The 14,926-nt window shown below is 39.8% G+C and overlaps 1 protein-coding gene across 1 annotated transcript in view; it reads left to right on the plus strand.

Annotated features, from left to right (window-relative positions):
- Positions 1 to 14,047: 14,047 nt before the first annotated feature.
- NFE2L3 (NFE2 like bZIP transcription factor 3) overlaps positions 14,048 to 14,926 on the plus strand; it is a 33,554-nt gene continuing 32,675 nt past the window's right edge. The window contains exon 1 of the mRNA XM_075212251.1: positions 14,048 to 14,910. Coding sequence (XP_075068352.1) covers positions 14,392 to 14,910 — 519 coding nt within the window. The 5' untranslated portion in view covers positions 14,048 to 14,391. The remainder of the gene's footprint in view (positions 14,911 to 14,926) is intronic.

A 14,926-nucleotide genomic window follows, 5' to 3' on the forward strand; every position in this document is an offset into this window, starting at 1 on the left:
TGGCTACTGTCAGGATAGAGGGTGCCAGATGGGCCTTAGACATGGTAGATATTGAAGATCACAAAGGGATAAAATTACTGTGGCCCCAGATTTTGCTTCTCCTGGATTGAAATTAAGTTTTAGTTACTATTTAATTTTTGGAAAAATATTGTTGAGCTTATATGTTTTTGACAGTTCCACAATATTTGTGATAAGAGTGTAACACAAGTGGGGTTGGGTATACTGGGTGGGGGTATAGCAATGGTTTAATATTTTGATAAATATTGTTAAGTTTATTAATATAATATATTTTATGTCTCTTACATCTGTAATAGTGTTAGGTTTATGCATTTAAACATTAAGTTTATATTGTTCAGGTCTGGGTGCCCAGAGTATGAAATGCTTTCATGGAATGTAAGAGACTTAAATGACAAAACTAAGAGAGCACTTGTCCTTCAACAAAAATTGAACTATCCCATGGGTTGCATTGTTTTTATCAGAGCAATGATAAACTCTACATCAGTTACTCTAATGCGATTTATATCCTCATGCTTTCAGCAGTGAGGGTTCAAACTAACTCCTTAGTTACTTGCATTGGAGACTTTAGTAATGTAATGTATGGACAGAATGATGGAGAGATCTTCCTCAATACTACAGCGTGTCGCTACATTTGCATAAATTATAAATTACTTAATATGTTTGTTTAAACATATGTCCATTGAACAATTCTCCTGTTTCTTAACAACTGGTCTGTCATCCTCTCATATTTACATAACTCTTGTATCGCGTCGACTAATACCCCTAGTTTTAGAAATAGGATACATGCCTAGAGGTATCTTTGACTACTCTCCTATGTTACTCATAGTCGATTTCACTTGAACTCAAGGCAATAGGATTTGGCAAATTAACATGTTCTGGCTAACATTGATGGGGGTGGATTTTGAACTAGTTGGGCAGGAGGAGGGCTAGATCCCACAAATACTCAGATGGTATGGCCACCTGTAGATTGGGGTGCATTTAAAGCTTTCCCAAGAGGATCTCTAATTTCTAGAATAGCAGGTACTAGAGTAAAAATAACATTACTTGGAACATTGATATCTTGGAACCTATCTTGGCACTTGGAAGAAGCACGGGTCCAGAGGTTGTATGCACAAAATAAGTAAAAAAACAGTATTATCTCAACATATATGCCTCACACGTGCAATACAGCCCAGATGATTATCTACATATCTGTCTGAAATTGATTTACCATCTCTACCCTATGATAAATAGAGAGTTTTAGAAGTTCCTCTTACTATGGAAGAGGCAGATTTGGTTGTTCAATATTCCTAAATGGTAGAATATCAGAGCTAGATGGCAGCTAAACAAAAAACAGAGAATTTTATGCCTCCAAACTGTTGGAATTATTCAACCTATTGTGTGAAGACGGATTTTTTCCTCCATCTATGTCACTTATCATTTTTCTTCCTAAACCAGGTAAATATTTGTTGTTTTCAGATTCATAAAAAATAATTTATTTACTGACTACTGATACTCAGATATTGGCAACAGTGTTAGCTGTATGTCTTTATACAGTTATTACACAAATTGCCCACCCAGAGTGCTTTTATGCCAGGTATGTCCACTTCCATTAATCATAGGCACTTTTTAACATATTTTCAATTACAACATTAAGATGATGCTAAAACATTTGATTTGGCGTATCCATCTTACCAAAGAAGGCGTATTAGGGGTATATTTACTAAACTGCAGGTTTGAAAAAGTAGAGATGTTGCCTATAGCAACCAACCAGATTCTAGCTGTCATTTTGTAGAATGTACTAAATAAATGATAACTAGAATCTGGTTGCTATAGGCAACATCTCCACTTTTTCAAACCCACAGTTTAGTAAATCTAGCCCTTAGATGCTTTGATGTTGAAAATAATTAAGTTTATTGATGCACATGCAAATGGACCACTGAACCATATCAGATTATAATGCAACAATTATATATTGTTCATAAGTTTTATAAGCAGTAACCTTGGCACCCTTCACAGAGGGGCATTCAAGCTTAACATTTGCATTGATTGGATAATTACTAATGGCTTGAAACGCCACCTTTCAATGCTATTGAAACATGTGAATGAGTTCTCTGTACAGTGCTGCGGAATTAGTGGCGCTATATCAATAAATAGATGATGATGATGTCAACAGAGGTTCTAATCTGTGAAACATGGACATATTACTTCTGGCCAAAACACAAAGAACATCTCACATAAGCACATCCCTAGAAGCAAGAATTTTACAAAAACATACTCAACTTTTACAGAAATAAGTCACCTCCCCCAAAATTCTCATAAAATTATGGATATTCTAACCTGTTATCTCTTACCTGTATTTTCACCTGTTTCCATTCATGCTTGCACAAGGCACTAAAAGAATAGGAAGACACATTAAAATCACATAGCTGATCAATAGGAATAGGGTTATTTATAGTAGATAAGTTTATTAACTGGATCAAATTTTTATACTCTGCCCAAGCAGAGGATATGTTTAAATGGGTATATTTCTAATACATTTGTTATGAAGAGAAACACATCAAGGTTGCCCATTAGCAGCAACTATATTTGCTCTGGCCATAGAACCTCTTGCTTGTATAGTTAGAAAACGCAGAGGCATCAATGGCTTAACTATTTGGGATAAGATGGACAAAATTGCTTTATATACAGATTAAATGTTACTCTTCTTGTCTGGTCAAATGTAAACATTTGATGCAGATGGTGGAAAGGTTTAGAATTGATTCTGATCTCAAACTAATTGGATTAAGTCCATTATATTTCAAATTAGGAGAGAATGTCCACCAGTTATTACCAACTACGTCTCCTTGCAATGGGTTAATAAATGTAAGTGTTAGGAACCCCTCAAACCAGTACAGCAAAACCTCCGAATGTCTGGTGTTCACTGTTGCCCCTAGTGGTGGGGACAGACTTGGCTGAAGACAAACAGAGGGTTGTGAGATGTGTCCCGGCTAGGGAGCACCCAAGAATGGAGGGATATGGCGGACAGATGCGTGGGGTCCAGGCAAGAGTCAGGGGCCGGCAGCAGACAACGTATCCAGAGAACGAACCAAGGTCAGGGGTCACAGACAATCCAACGGGGTCCAGAAACAAGCCAGGGGTCATACACGGGAGATCAGGTCTAGCAAAACAGTCAAGGAGCAGGGAACAGGAACGGGGAGCCTAGTTACACTGGGAGCTATAACTGGCAGTAAAGCTCTGTCCTCACTGCCTTAAGTAGTCAGAGGAACCAATAAGAGCAGTGCCAGCGAGACTCCTCCCAAATAATTTCAACCTGTCCTATGTTAGTTTTATGCATATCAGGTACATACAATAGTACATAACCCAGCTCAGAATGTAGATACGGTAGTAATACAATATTACATAAGGATTTTACTATAAATTTCTCCTCCTCTTTCGCATGCGCCCGGCTGTAGGACAGCTGACCGGGCGCTGCTGCAGACGAGACAGAGCGTCCCGATTGTTGCCCAGGCAACCGGGACGTGGGGGGCGGAAGTGACGTTCCGGTCGTCATGGAAATGGCCGGGACGTTTGAGGCAAGCGGAAGTTAGTGGCGGCGGCCCGTCGGGGAGCCGCGACTCATAACAGTAAGTTTTAGGGATTTGGATTTCCAATGAACCAACAGAGTACATACACTTATCATTACCCCTTGTTTGAATTCTTTGCATAAAACGCACATGTGGAAAAATTTACTCTAAAGGCTTCAGGCAGAGTTAATTTAATTAGAATGATTATTCAGCCAAAATTATTTTATGTATTTCATCATTCCTCAATGTATATACCTAGATATATCTTTTGAGAATTAGAAAACTTTTTTGTCTAGTGCTGGCAGTAAAATTAAGTTTATTATATAGAACCCGTGCTTCTGGAGGCTTGGTTCTTCAAGACGTTAATTATATTATATTGAGCCTCAAACAGATGCCCCTAATAATGATTAGCAGAAACATCTGATTGATCACGATGAGTTCAATAATGCATGGTTACAGGCCCTTTTAAGTGCAGAATTAAAGAAATATGTCTCCACTTATCATGCAAGCTATCCATATATGGGGTGCAGCGCATTCATTAACAGGCAGTAATGGAATACACACAGATGAACAATTTGGTATTATGTTAAAATGGAGAAGCTTCTTAAATTGGGAATCTACAGGTTTTGGTTGTATTACCAAGATAGGTTAGCTGTTTATTCAAAACTATTTAAAAACATTCACACAATTACAGGAACGATGTACTATTCCTAAAACAGCATTTTGCAAATATCTCTAATTTTTGGGGCTTAGTTTGAAAATGGTATGAATAAGGTTTAAAGTAAAAAACCTTTAAAGTAAAAAACCTTCAGAGAACCTGATCACACAAATCAACATCTGCCATATATATAGTCTTTTTGTAAGCTTTTAGTGTAGAGAGTAGACTTAATTACTTAATTGTAAATGGAAATGAGACCTTATTGTCAACTTTATTTTATTTATATGTATAGTTTTAGTATATTGTTTTATTTTAAAATTATAATTGTTGTTTACTATTTGTATTTTCTTTGTTTAAATGTAACAAACCTACTAGATTTATAAAAAGAAGAAACATTGAAAGGAATCTGGGTTCTGTAGTACCAGAGCTTAAAGATTTTTAAGCAAAGGAAAGCAGAAATGGCTTTGGGGAGGCCAACAGTTCGCTCCTTGGTGAGAGTGGAGATGGGGGCAATCACAGAACAGTACATGATTTTCTCTCTTTCTAGGTGTCCTTTAATATACCCAGGAAGGGCTAACAAATATAATCTGCCCTGAGGTGGAGGTCTAATGGAACTAATTCATTAGGGCAGTGAGGTAGAAGGGTCTCTGCATTGAGTTTAGAAATATACTGTAGTACTGGGAATAAAAAGTAGGAAGAGTCAAGTTAATTTTTATAGATGCCATGGGCAGAAGGGAGAGGGGAACAGCTTTGTCCAGGCAACAGGGCCCCAAAACAGAAAGAAACCAAATTGCTCCTTATGTGAATTACCAATTTGAAGGGTTGTATGAATCATATTAAACTGAATGGTACCTCCTGATGAGATTTCCATCAATATCACTAGTGTTTTTCCAAAGGTACAGTGGGAAGTCCAAGTTTTTTAATTATTGTATATTCATTTATTTAGCTGGTCCAGAATTCAGGCAGGCAGCGGTAGATCCCCTTTCTGCTTTTCCTATCATACCTTCTATTTATTGGAATTTAGAAGATTATCTGATGTTCTCTGAAAATATTTGCTATACATATGTCTTCATAACATAACATGACATACCGATCTCAGACAAAGTAACCAACATAATCAGGGCTCTCTTAATTTGAAATAGTAATCTGTGACACCCACATGATCTGATATTAGACCACTCTATAAAGCCTGCAACATACTTCCTTTTGGCTGTCAAATATTTTACCGCAAGTTATAGAAACAGTACCATTCACTATTAATCTGAATCCATAAAGTATCTGCATTGCTTTAAGAAGAAAATAAAGATTCAGATTCCCAGCAAGAAACATTGGGACTGTCCTGGAAAAACGAGGAAAATTGGGAGCCCTAAACAAACTAAATCCATTACTTTTTTACTGTTTCAATTCAGAATTAAAATAGTAATTTCTCTTCAATTGTATATATTCACCAATTTATTTTTTTCCAAACATTTAATATTCACTTGAAACTGACACCGTGTTACTATGACTGAAAGCACTAATGTGTTTTGTTCTGGTGACCAAAGAGCTTAAAAGACATAAATTAGTGTGTGCTGAAAGCAGCTCAATAATGGTGTTTAATGAGCACTCAGTGACATCATAAATACTAAACAACTGTAATATGGAGACTGACCAGTGGGGGGTAGGAGACGGTTTATGACTTTCCTATACAGGCAGTCAAATCGTACCCAATACATTGACAAAGACAGAGAATAAGAAGATAAAAAGAGAAATATAACTGGATACTTGGGCGTACATGAAGTGAATAGATATCTTTTAAATGCTCCCTCAAAATTCACTTTTCACACTTGCCTACATCCTAGGACAAGTCCCTTATTAGGCTCCACCTGCCCCTTTGCATTACTCTATTGCCTTGGTCTACAAGTGCCACTGGCTCCGACCACTTACTGCCTGAGTGTGAACACCCTTTCCCTCCCCTATCACACCTCTTCAGGCTTAAAGAGTTGTAAGTGCAGAAAACTTGCAGGGCTGAATAACCATTGCATAGGTTCACTTTCTGAGTAAGCTCATTGCGAAAAGAACACAAAGATACGCTACCCCAAAAGACCGCATGTCTCAATCTGAATCAGAGCTCCTGTGTTAACAGCAGGAGATTTAAATCATTTAAATGTCAAATGTATCTGATGATATATTCGGATTTAATTCTTCAGGGGCACATCCCAAATAAAGGGTAATAAAGAGTATAGGTCCAAACTGTCTGTGTGATGGTGCTTACAGCAAATTAAAATCTCAAATATAGAGAGATATATCAACACAGTTCACTGCAAAACCTACACAAAATAACACTTATTTATTCCTTTTTTTGGCTGTGTAGGCATTTATTGTCAACTGGTTGGTGCAGAATTGGTGTCTGCTCGAACCCCCCACTCTTCCCATTCCTGAATTTTAAACATTAATCATTTTTTTGGCCTTATTCAAATAACTGTCAATTTTTTGCTAATAGTAGCCAGTGCAAATCTGTCATCTGTTTGTTTTTTAAATGGAAAGGAACAGTTGTTTCTCTGTACTTTTTGGTTTGACATGTTGAGTTTTTTAGCCTTGTGTGTTTTATTATTTTGATTTACTTTTCAAAGTATGCATATATAATTTATATTCATTATCTGCATCCCTAGGCAGTCTTTATTTGGCAAGCATAGTGCAGACTGTAATGACATTTTATGAAGTATATCACAATGGTAGTGCTAATAGTAAAAAAACAAAATCACTGCCCCCCGCCAGTGATGACCAATACAGTCTGTGAAACAGTGGATACACCATTCAAGTCTGTTAAGTACAAATTGTAGGCATCTGTTAACATCTAAGGCGTATATCAAGCTGCAAGTTTCGGTCAGGTTTGAAAAGTGGAGATGTTGCCTATAGCAACCAATCAGATTCTGGTTATTATTTATTTAGTACATTCTACTAAATGACAGCTAGAATCTGATTGGTTGCTATAGGCAACATCTCCACTTTTCAAACCTGACCGAAACTTGCAGCTTGATACATTTACTGCTAAATATGATACAAGTCTGCTAAACAGAGATGCAACATAAGTACTGCCCCAGTACTTTCAATAGAGTAGTCTAATTCCAGTAGTCACACGTATTTAATGACTGGCTGTGCAAACTTTTCTTTTATAACCCCACTTTGACTTCTGATGTGGACCATATTGTAAGTCATAGTCTAGGATATGAATCCTCTGTGCTTATAGTGATTGGCACTGGCTACATCCGAGGCGTAGAATCCCCCACATGACAATGAAGGGGATAGGTAATCAAATTTTGTGTTTCACTTTATTAACAGAGTCCACTCTCTGCAGTACCACTTTACATAACATTACAGTTCTTATAACATAACCATTTAGGTTTATGGTCCTAAATCCTGTTTTGTTTTTTTGTTTTTTTGTTGGAGCTAGTATGTGAGAGATGGTTTATAAGTGTAATATGGTTATTAAAGCCTTATATTATTGGTAAACTGTGGCCTATATAATAATCGTATATATGCTGTCCATACACTGACTGATGTTTTGATATCAAAGATGAAATCAGTTTTTATTACACACAATCATTTTTTTTTTACATATGTGCCTTTATACCTTAAATTATGTGATACCAAGAGCAGGTTGCCCAGCATTATGATAGCTTACTTATACAATATGTCATGTACTAAGCATCACCTTATTACATTTGCTTATAGAAAACAAAATTCTACATTAGGTATTTTTCATCTTTTAGGCCCTCGTGGATACCACACCATCATTTTCCACCCTCCACACGGTCCATGTGATTTTGGATTGGTCACATGGATTTTTCATCTGTCCTCTTGAGGTCCACCCCTTAAGCAATAATATTGATCGTGGATCTTGTAGGCTGTGATAAAACAAGTTTTGTAATATTTCATACGTATAGAGTTCAATGTTAGATGAAGTTCCTGGCATTGAGCAGACGCCAGATGTAATACATGTAAAACAGAAAACCTACAGAGAAATGATTTATACTGATTCACTCCTATATCAATCACTATATCTGTATAGAGATACACAGACACAGCAATAGTTAAGGTTTTAGTATGGGGGCCACAATTTGCTATAGTTTTTATTTTAACAGCAGTTCTTCTGTTTTCAATTGGGGGGTTGAAAGGTTCATTGTAGTAAAATCATTTATGCACCACTTTTCCTACACTAAACCATACGGAAACATTTAAATTGTCTATAAAACTTTAATAGAGAAAGTGGCTAACAAAAGAATGTGGTCCAAGGAAGCTGAGTATTTGACATTTTGGGCAGTATTGTGCCAAGATTGGGTGTTCTGATTGGTTGGCGGTGTTTGTGTCATACCATTATTGGTATGATCTGTCTATTGATGGTTGGTATTATTGATAGTATAGGGTATGGGTTGGGGAGATGTATGCACATGCATCTCTTATGTACAGCTATTTGGGGGGTTGTGTCACACATCCCCGGTATTAGCTGTATTGTATGAACGTGTCAGATGAATGTGCAGAGATACATATTGTACGTATTTTGGCTGATTCTGGTTACAAGTGCATACCTAACTTGTGCCAGGTGATGTGCTGTGAGTATGGTACCTGACTGTAGAGATTGTTTCTCCAGTTCCCTGTATAGGTCTTTATTAATCAATGTGGATTCCATGGTTTCTGGTGCCAGTTGTATTGTGCCTGTCTTCTTCCCTTTCCCTCTCCTCACATTCTCTCTTATTCTATCCCCTTGTTTTCTTGCTCCATTTCTACTTTTATTTTCACCCTTTCATTTATTGTGTAGTTTCTCATCTCACTGTTTACTTTTTCCTTGCCCTTCATACCCCTATTTCCCACATAGAAATTAGTGAAACTAACCTGTACACATCTACCTCGAGGCCCCTTACTTGTATTTCCCACGCCCCCTATTAACAAACACCAGCCACCTCCCCAGCCCCACTCTTCCTCTTTGACATCAACAAAATGGAGTTATTACAATGCAGCACTTTGAACATAGGCAGCCACACAGTACTATATAGTGACAAAGGATAAACATCAGAAGTGCTGCTTGTTACAATGGTTGGTAATGTAATGGTTTGGGCATCAAACATCAGTAATTTGTTATAAATAGCACAGATTAAATCGCTATACCACAGAAAAAGCTAAAATAAATAATTATTAAGTAAATTATACAAGTCGTTCACCACTGTCCATGTTAGCATGTAAAGGTGATATAATACCCAGTAAACAATATAAACGGTGGTACTGGGCAATTTTTGGCATTAAGCTTAAAACCTAGGGGCCTCCCTCTGGTGCCCAGACCTAGTAACACCTCTGACCACAGTATAATCAATGGGAATAATAACAGACTTTTTCCACTTTGTAGCCAAACCTGTGTGTTGTGATTGTGGCCTAATCACAAATTAATAAAATTAAAATATACAAATGGTTACTCACCCAGACCCTTGCTTTAACATTGGCACTCACAGTGTGCAAGTAATGAGTTAAGGAAAGTATAATTATACTAACAATCTTCTTTGGCCATTTGCCAAAACTGAGGACACTGCAAGGCTTGAATCCTACTCGCAGGGAGTGTCATATTCAGCCAGAACTCATATTTCTAGCACATGGTAAAATCAGCATATGCATATAAGGGATATGGTATAAACCCAACTGGTGGTTTCAAAGGACAATAGCTGTGATCGCTACAAGAGAAGTTCTCATGAATCACATAGGGAACTTACCACATCAAATAACTATTTTAATATACCATATTTGCATAGCTCTCTCTATTTATTTATAATCAGTGCAAAGAGGCCTATGACATATATCGAGCTTAGAGATTAGTTTCATCGCAAAGCCATAGAAATTAAGTATTGTCCCAAATAATTGTTTTTTTATATTCATGTTTAGTATGCATTTGTGTGCAAATTTATGATGTGTTTATTGAATTGTAATATTATGACACTGGCATGTTCCTGAGGAAAGTGTAATGAATTCAGAGTCAGAAGTAACCTTGAGGTCTGCTTGGCTGGACACTACCCACAAAGAGGCGTGGAGTCTAACAGAGAGGGGAGTTTTTCGCCCAAGATCCCCGCAAGGGAATATGGACTTCGTAGCTCCCTAGCCGCAAGTGGCGGCCCTCTAGTGGGTGACAAACAGGACCAGTTGGAGAGCCCTGAAGCTAAGGTCGGTGGGATAGAAGTATTTGGCAGCAGTGGTATACAGTAGTAGAGCAGAGCGATGATAACCAGGTATGTGGTTAAGGAGGTCTGGGGGGGTACTGAGGTGCTGTAGTCTGCAGAGCGATGTAGCACTGTGGTCCTGAAGATCTGAGAAGCCCTGGAGCAGGATTGTGTATGAGGCGCGATGATCTGCAGGAGTACACTGAAGTGCTGGTATCAGGTGGTGAAACAGGAGTTCACAGGAGTACAATGGTCTGCAGCTGAGCTGTTGCGCTGAGGCCCTGAAGAGCTGGGAAGCTCTGGAGCAGGATCTTGAATGAGGCGTGACGATCTGCAGGAGTACACAGAAGTGAACAACAGGAGCCAGGCGAAGAAATGTCCTAATAGGTATCGGACCTAAAGATCTGGCTGTAGGAGGAGGTTTATATAGAGGGAACCTGGCAGGCAATCAACCAATGGGAGATTAGGAAAAAGGTCATAAAAGCCAGGTTCACACATGCGCAGAACTGCCGGCAAGATGGCACCCGCCAGCGGGAGCATATTGCTGCCACATAGAGGAGACTACCTACAGATGGGACCAGGTAAGAGCACCGGGCCCTGACAGCAGGGTTAGCGGGTCTGGTGCGTGACAGAAAGATATAATAATAATTAGTCACTTACAGGAAATCCTTGGGTGACCTCACATGAATGGAGGCTGTGGACAGAAAAAAATGTGTTTAAAAACCATAAAAAACTGTTTTGTTATCCATTGTCAGATCTAAGGGCACCAATCATCTACTGACGTTCTGTCGACTTTCTCACTCTCCCCTACAAGTTAATTATATGAATATATGTGATAGTATTCTGCTGTTATTCCTTCATTTGTAAGAAGTGTCTTGCAACTAAACTGTATGTGATTTTATTACATATTTATAAACCTTAAGCATTGTGAAATTTTTCAGCATATTAACCCTCATTTAATAACGTTCTGTCTTTGTGTTCTTAAGGGGTTCATATGCTAGCTAGCTATTATACTGCTACATAACTGAAATATAGGAGATTGTTTGGTTTATGATAACTCTGGTTAATTTAAGTTTTGGATATAGTGGAATATAGGTCAAGGAAAACTTAAGAACTTCCACAAAGTGTTAGCTTTCGAAACAAATCTTGGTGGTGACAGTATTTAACAATTAGTAGTGAATGTGAGGTATAATTACAGGGGATTTTAATATTTTTTAGTGAGACCAGTTGTTTTTTTCATGATGATGCCTTTGTCACACATGTCATGCAGGCTGAGGTCAGTGCTGGATGTGACATTGAGTAACAGCCAAATTCCTTTGTAAAGGTTATTGCTTGTACTTAGCCTGGATCCCATAGAAAGAAGCAAATAGTCTTCATAAAGCGCAATTCTTTTTTACATAAGGCCAGAGCCTGCTTTCCATTCTGGGGCAGCGTTCAGCAGAAGGATGAAAGTAACATCAAGCTCTGAGGCAGCAGGGACCCAAGGGAGTGACCCTATTTTAAATACTGGTGAAACAGATTATCCCTCTGTTCCTGTCCATCATTTCACTTATGAGTGTTGTTTCTGCTGTATAAATGACCAATAATCCTCTGCAGTTTCTAGTGATAAGTAATGACTTTAAATTCTTTTGGCTTACAAATCTCTGACTTTGGCCTACATATAACGTTGTGGTGACTATTGTGTTTTGAGGGTGTTTAATTCATCATCATGCATTGATGTACATGTGTGAACTTTGAAACATGGTATGTTTGACATTGTCATCCTTTGATAGTATGTCAATCTTTGACTGGCAGACTGAACACATACAGCAGAGTACTGCATCAGGTTGGGTAGGGCACTTTTATGAATTAGCCACAATGAGGTTTTATTTTTGGGCATTTTTATTGGGATAGTGTGCTTTGTTTATGTTTTGTCTGCACATTTAGTGTTGAGCAGTCTGCCTCTCTATTTATGGCTCTTCCTCTGCACCGGCGTAGTAAGGAGCTATGGCACCCACAAATCCTGTACTCTTCTTCAGTTCTCTTTTGCCTACCAGTTCACCCCTCCCTTGCTCTCCCAGCTCCAGTACTTTACTTATCAGCTCCTCTCTGGTAGCACCATCCTGACATGTTTGGTACCAAACTTGAACATACCCCAGCCACATGCCATTATTCCTGATATCCAAAGTGTGCGCTGGAGGAGAGAGACAGAGAGGTACATAATCAGGGATCCCATCATTTGAAAAGGAGAAACTGGAACTCTTGTGTGGCCATCCCATACATTTTTATGTGTGCCAAATAAAGTAAAGATATTATATGAACTTATCCCCACTTTAATTTTGTGTGGAAACAAGTACCAAGAACTAGAGATTTCTTTGTTTTGTGAAAACAAGCCCAGGTGGGAGCCATTAAAATTTTTGTTTAGGAGCTGACTAGGGCCGACAGTGTAAGTAGTTTTATATCCTGAAGCCAATACTAAAGAATCTGTATAGATTGCAGCAGTATTATTTTTATATTGCACCAAAATGTTGACATAAATAACTAGATTTAAAACAGTAATACAGGCACACCTCCTCCAACGTGCCCAAGTCATATTCAGGCGCGGGCCGGCAAATCTCAGCCCGGGGGGGGCGCACAGGCGGCCGCATCACATGACACGCGATGCGGCCGCGTCATCAATGAATGTCATTGATGACATGCCTGCATTGCGTGTTTTGTGATGCGGCCGCCGGTAATATTAAGGAAATCTTGCATCCACGGGGAGGGGGTGGCCGGCCCAAACAGGGGTAAGACTGAGAGGCCCGTGGGACCGATGCCCCCCGGCCCAGCCCGCCCCTGGTCATATTAGGGGCATTTCTTGCACTTCTGAATCACTAGTCAACCCCCAAATCCTTACCACTCCACCCAAAACATCCTTGAACTGCCACATGCACCAGAGTGATCATACCTCTCAAATTCCTACTTGCTTGCCGACTGGTGGGACAATCCCCTCATATCGGGACTGTCCCACCAAAATCAGGATAGTTGGGAGCTATGTAATGGTGTAATAATAAATGTTAAAATAAGCAGTACACCAAACAATTATCACTATACTCCAAAACATGTTATCCACACTTCACCAACAAACCACTTCCTGACACCCCCAATTCCACATCCTCTATTTTGGAGGAAGTGTCAGTCTCACAGGATGTAAGTTAGGTTTTCTAGTTTTGTTTTATTTTTGTACATTACTAACCAATGTGCTTCACATCCATCTGGAACACTGTTAAATCGAGGGCAAATTACTATGGTTTAAGTAGCATTGTTTTTCAACACTCATGTATAAGTGTCCTAGCTTATACAAAAGTAGTAGTTGGTACAAAACCAGTAGCCTGTGTCATAATCTGACACATTAATACAGTTGTGACTGCTAGAGGTGTGTTCTCACCCACTTACTGTAAAACAATAATGATAAATGTCAGGTTAATGTAGCATAAGTTGCAGTGACATTAAGAGATGTGCGATGCTTTAGATGTCGTTCTGATTTATTTTATTATATGAAGTGAGACAAGTGTATCCCCCAATTCCAGCGTGGAGGTTAATATGGCCAGAGCTGTAGAGGGTGTTCTGTCACATGGTACTTACATCACTCACTAGTACAGAGCCGGGTAGCTCAGTATGCTCACACCTTCATCCCCACCTCCCTCCTCTCCATGTCTCTGCCTCCCGCCCTGCCGGCCTATCTGTGGGAAGTGCAGCTATGCCCGGCATTGTCAGTGTGTCTGTGCATTGATGTCTTTGTGTCTCACTGCAGAGGAGCGGAGCAGCCGGCGTGCTCTTTTGTCTACTTACCAGTTTAGGGCAACCACAATCGCCGGCTGCTCCCCAGTGCCCATCTGACACCCACCCCTTGGTTATGCCCGCTGTCCGCATTTCTCACCCCACGGCCCCTGGCAGCAGACGGAGTGAAACCAGAGGACACTTCCAGAGGTGCTGAGAAGTTTCCCCGTCCTCTTGGCCCGGGAGGGATAAAATGAAGGATCTGAAGAAGTATTTAACAGAAGGTCTGCTGCAGTTTACCATCCTCTTAAGCCTGGTCGGGGTAAGGGTGGATTTCGACTCTTACCTGCCCCCCATCCGGGAGATCATCCTGGGGAGCAGCTCTGCCTATTCTCAGATCCCCTTCCACAGCTTGAGGGACACTTGGGAAGGGTCCAGCCTGCACCCTAAGAACCCGGACCTGGACTCGTTCTTCACTGCCCGGAGGCTGCTGGACGAAGTGAGGGCGCTGGGGGACACACGCATCCCTAGGACTGAAGTGAGCGCCTGGCTGGTTCATGAAGTGTCTGGGGATGCTGAGACTGGCTCGGTCAGTGCACTGCTCAGTGCAGGCTCCAATGAGGACAGCAGCAACATAGATACCCTCAGTAACAATGAAGGCCCCAGCCAGCCACCTGCAAGGAGCAGCAGCCTACAACCAAGCCATTCTACCCCATCACAGCCACACATTGGCACAGGGGCCACCCCCAACCCTGGAGACTATACCAAAGAGGTAATTGAGTCCATAT

This window comes from Mixophyes fleayi, chromosome 5, assembly GCF_038048845.1.
Source record: "Mixophyes fleayi isolate aMixFle1 chromosome 5, aMixFle1.hap1, whole genome shotgun sequence".
NCBI lineage: Eukaryota > Metazoa > Chordata > Amphibia > Anura > Limnodynastidae > Mixophyes > Mixophyes fleayi.